General features: G+C 42.7%; 1 protein-coding gene across 1 annotated transcript in view; it reads left to right on the forward strand.

Annotated features, from left to right (window-relative positions):
* prkdc (protein kinase, DNA-activated, catalytic subunit) overlaps positions 1-18080 on the forward strand; it is a 364122-nt gene that overhangs the window by 322708 nt on the left and 23334 nt on the right. The window contains exons 78-82 of the mRNA XM_070892539.1: positions 1211-1278; positions 6222-6442; positions 9726-9809; positions 11278-11367; positions 13854-13925. Of these exons, the coding sequence (XP_070748640.1) occupies positions 1211-1278; positions 6222-6442; positions 9726-9809; positions 11278-11367; positions 13854-13925 (535 nt within the window). The remainder of the gene's footprint in view (positions 1-1210; positions 1279-6221; positions 6443-9725; positions 9810-11277; positions 11368-13853; positions 13926-18080) is intronic.

Genomic DNA, 18080 nt, shown 5'->3' on the forward strand with positions numbered 1-18080 from the left:
AAGGAAACATTGGGCTGGATTTTCCACAGCATCTCCGCCTGTTTTCTCGGCGGTATTGGTCGGTTTGAGCGGAAAACAGTTCCGCCGGCCGGCGGTTTCGAAATATCGCTGGGGAGTAGACCGCCAGCGAGCACCGTCCAAAAACTGGCACCGTCCGAGTTTTGTCCCAGCGGTGACCTGTAGGTAAGTAAAAAATAAAACGCCCACGAGAAACCAGCGGAGCTGAGCGGTAGGTATGAAGCCCTGCAAAAAAAAGTAAGTTAAAGTTTTCTCTTACTTTCATTTTCACCGATTGTGTGTAAAAGGGTCCTGAGAATGTATTATTTATTTTTTGTATTTAAAAAAATATATATTTTTCGTGTTTGCCCCCCTCCCTAGGCCCAACTCGCAGCCTCGGTCTAAATTTTAGTAAGTGCCGCCAATTAGATTAAGTTCTGCCCAATCGGCAGAATCGTGTTTTCCGCCGAGAATCCGGGTGTAAAGTCCATTTATTCCGCCGGGCGGAATTTTTTCCCTTTTTTTGTAGAATTTCTCGCCTGCGGTCATTTAAAAATCTTAGCGGTATTTTGACGGCAATCCAGTGGTGGCGGATTTTTGGGAAATTCTAGCCCTTTGTACCTTAGTTCGAGGAAGGAACATTTATCTGTAGATCTGCTTGTAGCTGTAAATCCATTGGCTTCTTGCTCTCTATTACTTGTATGAAGATTTCTGTGTATTCTGAAAGAAATGGAAGCGGGGAAATGAAGTGGTAGAAATGAAATTTAAAACTAAGGTGGGTCACAGACCATGGACCATTGTTGCTGATGACACCACCTCAAACACCCATTGCAAAGTTTGTGCACACAATCAGCGGAATTGTTGAATACAGCATCTCTTGTGACATTTCCCACAACTAGTGGCATATTAGAGGAAAGAAACAAGTGGTTCATATGCATTTTGCAACAGATAAGGGAGTATTTTCAGGTGAGCTGGTCTCAGATCTGCAAGCATTAGTGTGAGGAGCGACTTGGCTAAGGCCGAGGAGTAGGTTACTTGTCAATCCTGTCTGTTCTGCTGTGGCATATAGTGCTGGATGGAAGACAAAAAAGGAGGGAAGGAGGAGCGGAAAGTGAATGAGAAAATAAATAATACCCATAAGCCTTTTCTCTTTATTTAGGTCAAGACATTCAAATAGATCAGCCATCCATAACAAATATTTTTTCCTGTCTAGGTCAATATGATGGTAAATCCAAACCGTTGCCAGAATACCATGCACAAATCACAGGGTTCGATGAAAGGGTATGAATGAACAACTTACAATTCATAATTACCTGCAAGCAAATATTGATGAAATTAGTAATTTGTTTTGGAGAATTTGTAATTCGTGCAGTGGTTTTGCTAGAAAAATGTCATCCTACCTCCGTAAAGATTACTAAATTAATGAAAACTGTTCTAAGCAAAAGACTGCAGCTGCTAGAACTCAACCAAAAACATTCAGCAGGTCAGGCAGCATCTGTGGAGAGATCAGTTATATAGGATTACATTGCACTGGATATACAACACAGAAACAGGCCAGTCGGCCCAACCAGTCCATGCCGACATTTATGCTCCACTCGAGCTTCTTCCCGTCTTTCCTCATCTAATTCTCATCAGCATAATCCTCTAGTCTCTTCTCCCTCATATGCTTATCTAGCCTCCTAATAAATACTTCTATACTATTTGCTTCAACCACTTCCTATGGTCAGTTGAGTTAACGTGAGAAAGGGGATAAGGAAAGTTGGAGGGCAGAGAAATCAAAGGCAAAAATCAAAAAGGGCCACATTACAACATAATTCTAAAAAGACAAAGAGTGTTAAAAAAACAAGTCTGAAGGCTCTGCGTTTCAATGTGAGGAGCATTCATAATAAGGTGGATGAATTAACTGCGCAGGCAGCTGTTAACTGATATGATGTAATTGGGATTACGGAGACATGGCTCCAGGGTGACCAAGGCTGGGAACTCAATATCCAGGGGTATTTAATATTCAGGAAGGATAGACAGAAAGGAAAAGGAGGTGGGGTAGCGTTGCTGGTGAAAGAGGAGATTAACGCAATAGTAAGGAAGGACATTAGCTTAGATGATGTGGAATCTGTATGGGTATAGCTGCGGAACACCAAAGGGCAGAAAACGCTAGTGGGAGTTGTGTACAGACCACCAAACAGTAGTAGTGAGGTTGGGGATGGCATCAAACGGGAAATTAGGGATGCGTGCAATAAAGGTACAGCAGTTATCATGGATGACTTTAATCTACATATAGATTGGGCTAACCAAACTGGTAGCAATACGGTGGAGGAGGATTTCCTGGAGTGTATAAGGGATGGTTTTCTAGACCAATATGTTGAGGAATCAACGAGAGAGCTGGCCACCCTAGACTGGGTGTTGTGTAATGAGAGAGGATTAATTAGCAATCTTGTTGTGCGAGGCCCCTTGGGGAAGAGTGACCGTAATATGGTAGAATTCTTCATTAAGATGGAGAGTGACACAGTTAATTCAGAGACTAGAGTCCTGAAAAAGAAAGGTAACTTTGATGGTATGAGACGTGAATTGGCTAGGATAGACTGGCGAATGATACTTAAAGGGTTGACGGTGGATAGGCAATGGCAGACATTTAAAGATCACATGGATGAACGTCTACAATTGTACATCCCTGTCTGGCATAAAAATAAAACTGGGAAGGTGGCTCAACCGTGGCTAACAAGGGAAATTAGAGATAGTGTTAAATCCAAGGAAGAAGCATATAAATTGGCCAGAAAAAGCAGCAAACCCGAGGACTGGGAGAATTAAGCAGAGGAGGACAAAGGGTTTAATTAGGAGGACAAAAATAGAGTATGAGAGTAAGCTTGCAGGGAACATAAAAACTGACTGCAAAAGCTTCTATAGATATGTGAAGAGAAAAAGATTAGTGAAGACAAATGTAGGTCCCTTGCAGTCAGAATCAAGTGATTTTATAATGGGGAACTAAGAAATGGCAGACCAATTGAACAAATACTTTGGTTCTGTTTTCACTAAGAAAGACACAAATAACCTTCTGGAAATACTAGGGGACCGAGGGTCTAGCAAGAAGGAGGAACTGAAGGAAATCTTTATTAGTCAGGATATTGTGTTAGGGAAATTGATGGGATTGAAAGCCGATAAATCCCCAGGGCTTGATAGTCTGCATCCCAGAGTACTTAAGGAAGTGTCCCTAGAAATAGTGGATGCATTGCTGGTCATTTTCCAACATTCTGTAAACTCTGGATCAGTTCCTCTGGATTGGAGGGTAGCTAATGTAACCCCACTTTTTAAAAAAGGAGGGAAAGAGAAAACCGGGAATTTTAGACTTGTTAGCCTGACATTGGTAGTGGAGAAAATGTTGGAATCAATTATTAAAGATGTAATAGCAGCGCATTTGGAAAGCAGTGACAGGATCGGTCCAAGTCAGCATGGATTTATGAAAGGGAAATTATGCTTGACAAATCTTCTAGAATTTTTTGAGGATGTAACCAGTAGAGTGGACAAGAGAGAACCAGTGGATGTGGTGTATTTGGACTTTCAAAAGGCTTTTGACACGGTCCCACACAAGAGATTAGTGTGAAAAATTAAAGCACATGGTATTGAGCATAGAGAACTGGTTGGCAGACAGGAAGCAAAGAGTAGGAATAAATGGGTCCTTTTCAGAATGGCAGGCAGTGACTAGTGGGGTACCGCAAGGTTCAGTGCTGGGACCCCAGCTAGTTACAATATACATTAATGATTTAGACGAAGGAATTGCATGTAATAGCTCCAAGTTTGCAGATGACACTAAGCTGGGTAGCAGTGTGAGCTGTGAGGAGGATGCTAAGAGGTGAAGAAGGCAAATGGCATGTTGGCCTTCATAGCGAGAGGAATTGAGTTTTGGAGCAGGGAGGTCTTACTGCAGTTGTACAGGGCCTTGGTGAGGCCACACCTTGGATATTGTGTACAGTTTTGGTCTCCTAATCTGAGGAAGGACATTCTTGCTATTGAGAGAGTGCAGCGAAGGTTTACCAGACTGATTCCTGTGATGGCAGGACTGACATATGAAGAAAGACTGGATCGACTAGGCTTATATTCACTGGAATTTAGACGAATGAGAGGGGATTTCATAGAAACATATAAAATTCTGACGGGATTGGACAGGTTAGATTCAGGAAGAATGTTCCCGATGTTGGGGGAAGTCCAGAACCAGGGGTCACAGTCTAAGCCATTTCGGATCGAGATGAGGAGAAACTTCTTCACTCAGAGAATTGTGAACCTGTGGAATTCTCTACCACAGAAAGTTGTTGAGGCCAGTTTGTTAGATATATTCAAAAGAAAGTTAGATGTGGCCCTTACGGCTAAAGGGATCAAGGGGTATGGAGAGAAAGTAGGAATGGGGTACTGAAATTGCAATATCAGCCATGATCATATTGAATGGTCGTGCAGGCTCGAAGGGCCGAATGGCCTACTCCTGCACCTATTTTCTGTGTTTCTATGTTACAGGTGGGGACTCTTGTGTCAAAACTAGTTTTCGTTATAAATTGTTCAATGGCCTCATCAACCAGACCAGATAAAGAGAGGATAAGTGCAACTCCGCCCTTTGGCAATGCATACTCTGCTTTTATTTTCTAAAGTTTTACTTTTCAAAAATTTACAAAAAAAATACACAATGAATAGAACATGGAATACATTCACCTGCTTGTTTGTAATGTACTCTGAAAATTCCATTTTTATCATTTGTGAACTCAGTACATGTAGAAATATTGCTGCACTCCTCAGCGAAACCTGCACTTTGTTCTTCTTTTGGTTGTATCGTGTGTCTAGATTCAAACTGTTCATGTACGTCTTATCTTTCAGTGTTATTTTATCTGAGCGTCACATAAAAATGTACCTTTCTTGTGCAAGAAAAATATAAAACTGATATCGGTGAGAGAGTGCATACTAGTGTACCCTACGTCAGTAAGCTTTTTTGTGACTTCCTGTTTACAGTCGTTCAGTTGTACTGAACTGAAAAGTGTTCAGGACGATATTTACATAGAATTTTAAAACATGAAACTACATAATTCTTATCAGAATCACAATACAGGGTATTGTAATTTGCATACTATTTGGATTAATTTGGAGAAAAAGAAGATTGAGACTGCTGAAAAGGGTCCACATGTGGTTTGCAGCGAATACAACAACAACTTTTATTTACATAATTCCTTTAACGTAGTAAAATGTCCCAAGGTGCTTCACAACAGTGTTATAAGACAAAACAGGTAAATTTGACACTGAACCACATAAGAAGAAACTATGGCAGATGACCAAAAGCTTGGTCAAAGAGGTAGATTTTAAGGAGCATCTTAAAGGAGGAAAGAGAGGTAGAGAGATGAAGAGGTTTAGGGAGGGAGTTCCAGAGCTTAGGGCCCAAGCATCTGAAGGTACGGCCACCGATGGTTGAGCAGTTATAATCAGGGATGCTTGAGAGGCCAGAATTAGAGGAGCGCAGACATCTCGTGTGGGGGCGGGGGGGGATGGTTATGGGGCTGGAGGAAATTACAAAGATAGGGATAGGCGAGGCCATGGAGTGATTTGTAAACAAGGATGAGAGCTTTGAATTTTGAGGCATTGCTTAACTGGGAGCCAATGTAGATCAGTGAGCACAGGGGTGATGGGTGATCGGGACTTGGTGCGAATTAGGACACGGGCTGCCGAGTTCTGGATGACCTCAAGTTTACGTAGGGTAGAATGTGGGAGGCCAATCAGGAGTGTGTTGGAGTAGTCAAGTCTAGAGGTTACAAAGGCATGGATGAGGGTTTCAGCAGAAGATAAGCTGAGGCAGGAGCGGAGGCGGGCAATGTTACGGAGGTGGAAATAGGCGGTTTTAGTTATGTTGCAGATATGTGGTCAGAAGCTCATTTCAGGGTTAAATATGATGTCTAGGTTGCGAACAGTCTGGTTCAGCCTCAGACAGATGCTCGGGAGAGGGATGGAATCAGTGGCTAGGGAATGCAGTTTGTGGCGGGGACCAAAGTCAATGGCTTCGGTCTTCCCAATATTCCCAATAGACCTAATTTTTAAATTATTCTAAGGTAACAATCTAAATGTAAAACGTTTTCTGTAGTCAGTAGTATGTTTGACAATGTTCCAGATTCAATAAAACATTCTATTCATGCAAACTCAGTTTCACTGCAGTGGTAATAACATGTATGTATCTGAACTACTAACTCTCTGGTTTTACCCAGATAAAAGTTATGAGTTCTCTGAGGAAGCCAAAGTGCCTGATAATGCGTGGCAACGATGAAAAGGAATATCCTTTCCTTGTGAAGGGTGGAGAAGATTTACGACAAGATCAGCGAATTGAGCAGCTTTTTGACATCATGAACATTATCCTTTCTCGAGATGCAGCTTGTAGTCAAAGAAACTTGCAGTTGAAGACGTATCAAGTCATTCCTATGACATCGAGGTACAGTAATTAGATTAAATCAGAAAATAGTTATTCTTGGAAATTGCCAGTCATTCTAACGATACTATACATCAGCTCTGAATAATTGAAATAAAACATCTGTTGAGCTGACCCCACACTGATTCCCAAGGACAGTGATAGCATCAGATCAGTCAGGATGATGCTTTTCTGTGGTACAATTCAAAAACTGGTATGATCCTTTTGGCTGTGGAAATCTTAGAAAAAGCAATTTTCTTTACTGACTCGAATTTATAGATATTTTGGATTGGGTTAGTTTCTTTGGGCCCAGGTTTCGGGCCGCGCCGCCCGTTTTTCGCGCCACAAAGTGCGCCTAAAAAAAACTTAACTATTCTCCGGCTCCCTGCAGGTCCTCTGGAGCTTGGCGCGGCGCAGCATGAGCTGTGGGGGGGGCGGAGCCAGGTCCCTGCGCTGAAAACAGCTCCAGGCACCCAAAACTGTGGGAGCGGCCCGAAGCACGCAGCCCCAACCCTGGCCGAATGGCCTCACTGGGGCTGCGTGAATAAGGCTCCTCCCACCCGACCCGACCCCCGCTCTCCGTTCCCGACCTCCACGTCCCGTCCCCCCCCCCCCCCCCCCGCCCGGACCGCCGCGACTCTCTTCCCCCTCCCCAACCTGCGCGACTCTTCTCTCCCCACTCCCCCCAAGACCCGACGCCACCTACCTGTAAATCCAGCCCGAAGTCTTGGGCCCGGCCGTTCAGCCTCCTTCTCTCCCTTTCTCCCCCCCCTTCCCTCCCTCCTCTCTCCTTCCCTCCCTCCCTCCTCTCTCGCTCTCTCCTTCCCTCCCTCCCTCCCTCCCTCCCTCTCTCCCTCCTTCCTCGCTCCCTCCTTCCTCGCTCCCTCCTTCCTCGCTCCCTCCTTCCTCGCTCCCTCCTTCCTCGCTCCCTCCTCTCTCCCTCCCTCCTCTCTCCCTCCCTCCTCTCTCCCTCCCTCCTCTCTCCTCCCTCTCTCCCTCCTCTCTCCCTCTCTCCCTCCCTCCTCTCTCTCTCCCTCCTCTCTCTCTCCCTCCTCTCTCTCTCCCTCCCTCCTCTCTCTCTCCCTCCTCTCTCTCTCCTCCCTCCCTCCTCTCTCCCTCCCTCCTCTCTCCCTCCCTCTCTCCCTCCCTCCTCTCTCCCTCTCTCCCTCCCTCCTCTCTCCCTCCCTCCTCTCTCTCTCCCTCCCTCCCTCTTCTCTCCCTCCTCCCTCCCTCCCTCCCTCCCTCTCTCTCTCTCTCTCCCTCCCTCCCTCCCTCCCTCCCTCACTCACTCACTCACTCACTCCCTCCCTCCCTCCCTCCCTCCCTCCCTCCCTCCCTCCCTCCCTCCCTCCCTCCCTCCCTCCCTCCCTCCTTCCCTCCCTCCCTCCTCTCTTCTTCCCTCCCTCTCCCCCCCCCTTCCTCCCTCTCTCCCCCCCTTCTCCTCCTCCCCCCTTCTCCTCCTCTCCCCCCCCTTCTCTTCGCCCCTCCTCTCCCCCTCCCACCCCCCTTCTCCCCCTCCCTCTCCCACCTCCCTTCTCCCCCTCCCCTCGCTGTCAGAAACGCAGACACTGACAGACAGAGAGTGAGAGACACACACAGACAGACAGAGAGATAGAGACACTGACAGAGACACACTGGGGGGGCCGTCCCAGCACGCTGTTGGAGGACTCCCAGTGCTGCAGTCGGTAAGTAGAAAATGTTTTATTTATTGATTTTTTAAATTTGTTATTAATTTGTTTTGATTGATTTATTGATATATTTATCATTTATTATTGATGATGGCTCTTATTTGTAAAACTGAAGTGTTTAATGTTTGTAAACTTCCCTTTAAACCCCGCCCCCCATTCCCTATGCCTAATTTGTAACCTACGCCTGATTTTCTAAAGTGTAGACAAGGTTTTTTCGAACGTACAAAAATCTTCACTTACTCCATTCTAAGTTAGTTTGGAGTAAGTTTTCACTGCCTAAACTTTGAAAACAGGCGTAAGTGGCCGGACACACCCCCTTTTGGAAAAAAAAATTCTGTTCCAAAGTGAAACTGTTCTAACTCACTAGAACTGGAGCAAACTAAATGTCGAGAATTCAAATCTCTAAGATACTCCATTCTAAACCAGTTGCTCCAAAAAAACAGGAGCAACTCAGGCCGAAACTTGGCCCAACTCGAATTTATAGATATTTTGGATTGGGTTAGTTTCTTTGTTCTGTGGGAATGGTTTAAATCTCATTGTAATTTGACCCTTTTAATAAAGTGATGTTTGTTTTTACTTAAACGTTCCCTTATCTTTTCCAAAAATATTTTTTGAAGAAACACAGGAAAACACAAAATACTTCAAATGATAAAATGCACACTTTCATCTGCTTGCTTGACATGTACTCTCAAATGTTGTATCAATTCTGAATACAATACTATATGGAATTATTACTACAATCTTCAAATAATGATTTTTACAGTAATTTCGACAAGCGAGTTTAGCAACTACATCACAAATGGAATTAGTTGGCATTTTACTTGCTTTTACCCCTTTCCAAACACCTTTCATCACCAATTCTCCTTCATCCAGGTGGCTGGAACATGATGGGAAAATACTGAGAGTTGGATGGTTTCTCCTCTTGCTTGCTCCTTCCAACAACAACTTGTATTTATATAGCGCCTTTAACATAGTAAAACATATCAAGGCGCTTCACAGGAGTATTATAAGACAAAAACTTTGACACCAAGCCACCTAAGGGGAAATTAGGGCAGATGAGGTAAGGTTTAAGGAGCGCCTTAAAAGAGGAAAGAGAGACGGAAAGATTTAGGGAGGGAATTCCAAAGCTTAGGGCCACGGCCACCAATGGTTGAGCGACTTGATCTGGTGACCCAGAGAACAACCAGTGAAAATACTCACCCACCTGGTTCCAGTGGCAGACAGCAGCACTGGGACTTAAACATGCAACAGCTTGGATAGAAATTGAGCATTCCACTACTTGAACAATTCTCATTTACCCATAAGGAAAGATTTCCTTTATTTGCTATTTATAGTCAAATCATAAACATAAGTATGAAGACCACGTTTAAGATTTCATTACAAATGTCGAACAGAGAAAGCCTTCCCCTGGTGTGGTGTTTCCAGTGTTTTTGTATTTCTCCAACAGTCCAAATATATATATTGACTAGATTTTTTTTTAATCAACCCAAATTTTCACAACCTTAAAAGGTTATCTGATATATTTGATGTTGCTGATGATATATAGTAGAAAACATTATAAATAGTAAATATTTTTTCGAGTAGTTCATAAATAGTAATTGTGTTATGTTTCTCTCAAGACTTGGTTTGATAGAATGGCTGGACACCACATGCATAGTGAAGGATTTCCTTTTAAGCAACATGAGCGAGGATGAGCAAAAGAGGTAATGTTTGAAATGATCAAATGCAGCACCAAGCAAGGCACAAGGGCAATTAAGGACCTATGTCATTCTGTAGGATAAAAGTCATGGTGGGTCCAGTGGGATTTTGTGTAGTGAATCAGGGATAAATGCTTTGATGATCCTAGCAGTGAATTTTACTGCATCATTCTGATTTACACTACTTCCTAACCCAAACCTATTGGACCATAATTTTCTGTGACAGAGCATCTAACTTTTTGTGTGGCAAGTTGCTGAAAGTTGGAGCTGATAATGTCACAGCGAGGAAAACTGGGCAAACAACTTAAGCAATCAGATTGAAGGATTGTGAAATTAATTGTGCAAGGACCAAGAAGAGAGTGCAAATTAGATTGAGTGAATTTAATATCAAATCAGGTGCAGAAAGAGAAATAAAGTGTGGGAAAGATTGGATTAAGAGAGAGAGAAAATGAACGGAAAAGTAAAATTTTTAATTTTACATGTTATAATCTCCAATAATAATTAAAACCTGAAGGAATGAGATTTCATACTTGTAATAGTTACTTTTCCATGCCAGAGAGGTTGACTGGCAGCAATTAAAACTTATCACGTCGTTAAAAGGGTACTTAGACTGAAATGGACAAGACAACTTTAGTTCGTATCTATGGCACAAATACAGCAACTTCACACCTTTCAATGCATTTCAGTGGTGATGCCGTTTTCGCTAAACTAACAGAGGAGTGGCGCACCTCGGACAGGAACTTTTGGATTTCTGCCCTTGTCTGAAGTTGCTGCAGCAATCTGCCCTCGTCTGAAGTTGCTGTAGCATTTGTGCATAAATAACGGCGATGCCATTAGCCTTACCATTATTTTAAAAAGAAAAAAGACTTGCATTTATATTGCGCCTTTCACGACCACTGGACATCTCAAAGCACTTTACAGCCAATGAAGTACTTTTTGAAGTTTAGTCACTGTTGTAATGTGGGAAATGCGGCAGCAAATTTGCGCACAGCAAACTCCCACAAACAGCAATGTGATAATGACCAGATAAACTTTTTTTTTTGTTATGTTGATTGAGGGATTAAATATTGGCCAGGACACCGGGGATAATTCCCCTGCTCTTCTTCGAAATAATGCCATCGGATCTTTTACGTCCACCTGAGAGAGCAGACGGGGCCTCGGTTTAATGTCTCATCCGAATGACAGATATGGCCCAATATTTTTGTCTATTCAGTTGACTGTTTTGCAGGATTTAATTACCTTGTATTATTAAATAATGAAAATTGTGAAAATGCATTTGAGTTTCACAAGAATGATTTGACAACCAAGCTTGCCAATGATATACAATTCCATTTAAAAATAAAATACGTTTTCTTTCCAAATTTCCAGATTTTTTTTGACAAGATTTCTGGTCATAGAATCAATAATATTTCAGCAAAGACTTTGTATATTAAGCCATATATGTTTGTTTCCATTTCTAAACTGTGTCAAGAAGACCAGCACCCAGAAAACAGTTTACTAACTGGCTAACAAAGATGTCAGGACGAAAGAAAGAAGATTTTCTTCAGTATGCACAAATGTACATGTGAGTAAAATTTGCCTTGGAACACAACAATGACTCTTAAGCATTTTAGGTGCTTCGGTTGGTTTTAACCTTATATAATGGCTCAGACTGTACGACCTGATCAGTAGTGCTTATGCTCAAATCTAGCAGAAGGAATATTTCAGAGGTTGACAATTGAAGTCATACATCAGTTAGGTGGGCCAAAACATAGGAGGAATACAATAAATCCACTCATAAGGCATCCTTCAAACCATTACTTTGATGTCTCCTGGGCTTTATATTAACTTCTGCATCAAGCAGCTAACTAGCAACCCTGGATACCCATTGTGCATGGGCATATACATGACTGAGTCCAGATCCAGCATAAAGGCCAGGAAATAGCAACAACATCTCAATGATGTCTGCTTCCTTATTAAAATATCAAAATAAAACTCCTTCTTTTTGGCTGATGCTTCCAGCCAGAATTTCAAAATGCCAGATATGTACAATATACACTATTAGTGGAGATCAAGTGCATCTGGTCTCTGTAGTTTTAGTTGATTACGCACCAATTGCACCTATTTATTGACATATCTGAAATTAAAACCCACCCAATATCCTCACAATGGAGGAAGGGAAAAGATAATTGAGAAATGAGGAGAAGGAAACTTTACAGTTGTTTGATATACTGATGAAGCTTGCTGTTTGTGCAAGAAGTCTGATTAGTGAGTTAAACTAAGTAGCCAGAAATCAGATTTTAGTTTCCAGTATGCATACCAGGCCATCCAAATAACCAGTATCAACCTAAAATGACCCAGTTACAATGCCAATGTTGAGCTGCTGTCAGGCCAGGTTAGCAGAAAAAAGTATTGAACCCCAATTGATCACAGGAAATACTGCAATTTAAAGTTGATACAATAGCATTACTCTAAAATGGGAAGTATTTGAAACCTTAAAGTTAATCATATCCACATGACATTCAGTTTGTACACAGAGGCTGTATTCAGACTGTAAGTTTTTGTGACTGGCACGTGTACACACGTGCAAACTAATCTCTCTTAAATTTCCCATTTTCCAAGATAAATTTTGGGAACAAATTTTGATCTTCCTCCCTAATTCAGCAATCGTTATTGTGTAAATTTAATCCAAAAGTATATTGTGATGTTTAGTTGCCAAAATCGAACCAGCTAATGCTGCTTTATAGCCTGTATAAAAATGCAGTAGTAATTTAAAAATCTTTAGAAGAGTAGTTGTATTGAATAGCTATAATAGTTTATAGTAAACCTGAACACCTGAAAGGGAATTTCTTCTGGATTTCTCCAGTGCATTAAGGGGCCGAAATTGCCCACCATCGGAAATGAGACGCACCTACTGTTTTCGATATGTCCTGGCCACCTCATGCATTGGGGCGGCCTAACCATCGAAATTCAGCACTTCGGGGATTTTTTTCGAGCGGGGCAGAAGTAGCCTCATCGTGGGGGTGGGGCGGAGTGACCGTCAATAGCGGAACGGAAGTGGGGGCGGGGCGGAGTAGCCGAGGCTGTCCATCATCGCGCTGGCGCGTCACAACAGGTCTCCCTTTCAGTTAAAGAGGAGGGCTGCTGTGAACTCTGCAGCCACTTTAGTGGCAAACACTGGGTCACCAGGGAGGGTTTTGGCTGTGCCAGAGGCCTGGCACCCAAGAGCGGTTGTCTGTTGGTGGCCCGGCCGAACCCGCGGCCATAATTGTCGGACCGACCTGGCAGTTAATAAAAATAACATGGCAGCCGTGGCAGTGCGCACTCCCCATTAAGGGCGGCCGGGCCACCATGCTGTTGGGCACCGATCGGCCGCAGGGCAATACCGGGAAAGGGGCAATTTCCCGAGGGGCAATTTCAAAAGCGGGTCCCCGCCAGTCGGTAAGAGGACGGCACGTGCACGCGGTAAAATGGGCGGAGCAGTCCCAGGCACCGCTTCAAAACTCACGAAGGGCAATTTCCCGTTCAGGCAGCCAGAGGGCTTATCAGAAGGGGCAATTTTAGCCCCTAAGTGTCACAAAGAGAGATATATGTACAAATACTCAGTGCCCCATTATTTCAGGCTATAAAGTTAATGATCAATTATATTTTTGGGGGAAAGGAGTTAGATTTTCCTTTCTTTTTATTTCCCATTCTTTCTGTGTCATGCAGTATTAGTGAATGCTAACCTCCTGCCAAGCATCTGTCAATGTCTTCCTGAAAGTGGCCATGGGATGTGTTCAGAATTTTCCAGTAGTAATTCACCCTTTGAATTTCCCTCCCTCACTGGAGAAGCAGTTGACCGCTGACCACTATCATGGTATTGCTGAAATCAGATTTGTTTATGTGAATCTCATCAGCTGGGTCTCACTGCTTGTATTGGTAGAATAAATGGTGGCACCTCAGGGACTATGAGTGGATGTTTTGCATAGAATTGTTCCCTTGTTTGACAAACAAATTTCAAATTTGATCCAGAGTAGTGATAATACTCTGATAATACTCTTATAATACTCTGACGTTTTTCCCTTACAGGAAAGCCAGTCGGACTGAAACAGTCAAAGCTTTCAGAGACTGTGAGCGAGCTGTACCACAAGATCTGTTAAGGTGATTGAAGGCATTAAATATGAATAGTATATCATGTTTGTACTACAATCATATCATAGAAGAGTACAGCACAGAAGGAGGTCATTTGAACCATCGAATCTGTGCTGGCGCTTTCGAAGAGCAGTCCAATTAGTTCCACACCCCATCTCTCTCCCCATATCCCTGAAATTGTTTCTCCTTCAGGTATTTCTCTAATTCCATGTTAAAGGCTACTACAAGTATTTGAATCTGTATTCATCACCCTATCGGGCAGTGCATTCCAAATCCTAACCGCTCGTTGCGTAAAAAAAGTTTTCCTCATGTCGCCTCTGGTTCTTTTGCCAATCACCTTAAATCAGTGTCCTCTAGTTATCGACCCTTCAGCAATTGGAAACAGTTTCTCTTTGTTTACTCTATCTAAACCATTCATGATTTTAAACACCTCCATCAAATCTCTTCTTGGCCTTCTCTGCTCTAAGGAGAACAACCCTAGCTTCTTTAATCTATCCACATAACTGTAATCCCACATCCTTGGAACCATTCTAGTAAATCTCTTCTGTACCCTCTCCAAAACCTTCATGTCCTTCCTAAAGTGTGGTGCCCAGAATTGGACACAATACTCCAGCTGGGCTGAACTTGTGTTTAATATAGGTTTAGCATAACCTCCTTGCTTTTGTATTCTGTGCTTCTATTTATAATGCTCAGGATCCCATATGCTTTGTTAACCTGTCCTGCCACTTCCAAAGATTTGTGCACAAACACCCTCGGGTCTCTCTCTTCTTGCACCCTCTTTAAAATTGTAACATTTAGCATGTTTGGTCTAACTCATTCTTTCTACCAAAATGTAGCACCTTACACTTTTCTATTTCATTTGCCATGTGTCCGCCCATCCCACCAACCTGTCTATGTACTCTTGAAGTCTCTGTTACTATCTTCCTCATTGTTTACGACACTTCCAAGTTTCATGTCATCTGCAAATTTTGAAATTGTATCCTGTAGCTCCCAAAGAAGAAACAAAGACTTGCATTTATATAGCGCCTTTCACGACCACTGGACGTCCCAAAGCGCTTTACAGCCAATGAAGTACTTTTTGAAGTGTAGTCACTGTTGTAATGTAGGTAACGCGGCAGCCAATTTGCGCACAGCAAGCTCCTGCAAACAGCAATGTCATAACGACCAGATAATCTGTTTCTTGTTATGTTGGTTAAGGGATAAATATTGGCCAGGACACTGGGAATAACTCCCCTGCTCGTCTTTGAAATAGTGCATGGGATCTTCCACGTCTATCTGAGAGAGCAGACCGGGTCTCTGTTTACCATCTCATCTGCAAGTCCAAGTCATTTATGTGTATCAAAAACAGCAGTGGTCCTAGTAATGAACCTTGGGGAACTACCCTATATACCTTCCTCCAGTATGAAAAACAGCTATTCACCACAACTCTCTGTTTTCTAACCATGGCCAATTTTGTATCCATGCTGCCACTGCCCCTTTTAAGAAAAATATATTCCAGTGAGGAGGAAAGCGTGTTAGAGAAAAGATAGCCATCCGTGGCTAACTAAAGAAATAAAGGATGGTATCCAATTAAAAACAAGGGCATACAAAGTGGCCAAAAACTAGTGGGAGGACAGAAGACTGGGAAGCTTTTAAAAGCCAGCAAAGAATTACTAAAAAAAGATTAAGAAAGAGAAGATAGACTATGAAAGTAAACTAGCACAAAACATAAAAACAGATAACAAGAGTTTCTATAGGTATATAAAAAGGAAAAGGGTGGCTAAAATAAATGTTGGCCCCTTAGAGGACGTGACTGGGGAATTAGTAATGGGGAAGATGGAGATGGCAGAAACTCTGAACAAGTATTTTGTATCAGTCTTTACGGTAGAGGACACTAACAATATTCCGACAGTGTATAGTCTAGGGGCTATAGCGGGGGAGGAATTTAACCCAATCACAATCACTAAGGAGGTGATACTCAGTAAGTTGATGGGACTAAAGGCAGATAAATCCCCTGGACCTGATGGCTTGCATCCTAGAGTCTTAAGAGAAGTAGCGGCAGGGATTGTGGATGTATTGGTTGTACTTTACCAAAATTCCCTGGATTCTGGGGAGGTCCCAGCAGATTGGAAAACTGCCAATGTAACACCCCTATTTAAAAAAGGAGACAGACAAAAAGCAGGAAACCACAGACCAGTTAGCCTAACATCTGTGGTTGGGAAAATATTAGAGTCCATTATTAAAGAAGCAGTAGCAGGACATTTGGAAAAGCAAAATTCGGTCAGGCAAAGTCAGCATGGATTTATGAAGGGGAAGACATGTTTGACAAATTTACTGGAATTCTTTGAGGATGTAATGAACAGGGTGGATAAAGGGGAACCAGTGGATGTGGTGTATTTGGACTTTCAGAAGGCATTTGACAAGGTGCCACATAAAAGGTTACTGCACAAGATAAAAGTTCACGGTGTTGGGGGTAATATATTAGCATGGATAGAGGATTGGCTAACTAACAGAAAACAGCGTCGGGATAAATGGTTCATTCTCTGGTTGGTAACCAGTGACTAGTGGGGTTCTGCAGAGATCAGTGCTGGGACCCCAACTATTTACAATCTAAACGTCTTGGAAGAAGGGACTGAGTGTAACGGAGCCAAATTTGCTGACAATACAAAGATGGGATGAAAAGCAATGTGTGAGGAGGACACAAAAAATCTGCAAAAGGACACAGACAGGCTAAGCGAGTGGGCAAAAATTTGGCAGATGGAGTATAATGTGAGGTCATGCACTTTGGCAGAAAAAAAATCAAAGAGCAAGTTATTATTTAAATGGAGAAAGATTGTAAAGTGCCACAGTACAGCGGGACCTGGAGGTACTTGTGCCATGAAACACAAAAGGATAGTATGCAGGTACAGCAACTGATCAGGAAGGCCAATGGAATCTTGGCCTTTATTGCAAAGGGGATGGAGTTTAAAGCAGGGAAGTCTTGCTACAGCTATGCAAGGTATTGGTGAGGCCACACCTGGAATACTGCATGCAGTTTTGGTTTCCATATTTACGAAAGGATATACTTTCTTTGGAGGAAATTCAGAGAAGGTTCACTAGGTTGATTCCGCGGATGAGGGGATTGACTTATGAGGAAAGGTTGAGGAGGTTGGGCCTCTACTCATTGGAATTCAGAAGAATGAGAAGTGATCTTATTGAAACGTATAAGATTATGAGCAGGCTTTACAAGGTGGATGCAGAGGATGTTTCCACTGATTGGGGAGACTAGAACGAGAGGTCATGATCTTAGAATAAGGGGCCGCCCATTTGAAACAGAGATGAGCATAAATTTCTGGTTGTTAATCTGTAGAATTTGCTGCCTCAGAGAGCTATGGAAGCTGGGACATTGAATAAATTTAAGACAGAAATAGACAGTTTCGTAAACGATAAGGGGTTGTGGGGAGCGGGCGGGGAAGTGGAGCTGAGTCCATGATCAGATCAGCCATGATCTTATTAAATGGTGGAGCAGGCTCAAAGGACCGTATGGCCTACTCCTGCTCCTATTTCTTATGTTCTTATGAGCCTAATATGTGGTACTTTATCAAATGCCTGTTGAAAGTCCATATACATAACATCAACTGCACTGCCCTCATCCACCCTCTCTGTTACCTCACAAGCTCAATCAAGTTAATCAAATCGCTGTTCATTTTCTCCCGGATTATTGTTACTAAAATCTTCCTCGCCACTGTACGAGATGTTTTTTTAGACCAGTATGTTGAGGAACCTTCGAGGGAACAGGATATCCTAGATTGGGTATTGTGCAATGAGAAGCGGTTAATTAACAATCTTCTTGTGTGGGGTCCTTTAGGGAAGAGTGACCATAACATGATTGAATTCTTTATTAAGATGGAAAGTGAAGTAGTCCAATCCGAAACCAGTGTCCGAAATCTAAACAAAGGAAACTACGAAGGTATGAGGATGAATTGGCTATGATGGATTGGGAAGATTCATTAAAAGGCATTGATATGTCCTTATTATACAGTATAAATGCACATGAGGCCCATACTTGAGAGAAGGTCACTCTGTGACCAGTTACCTTTATTACCAAGACCTCAAGTGATGAAGGTGGATGGAGCTTCCCCTTTTATACCTGAAAGTCCAGGTTAGGAGTGTCTCCCACAAGTTCGCCTCTTGTGGTCAATGTTC

This window comes from Pristiophorus japonicus, chromosome 1, assembly GCF_044704955.1.
Source record: "Pristiophorus japonicus isolate sPriJap1 chromosome 1, sPriJap1.hap1, whole genome shotgun sequence".
Lineage (NCBI taxonomy): Eukaryota > Metazoa > Chordata > Chondrichthyes > Pristiophoridae > Pristiophorus > Pristiophorus japonicus.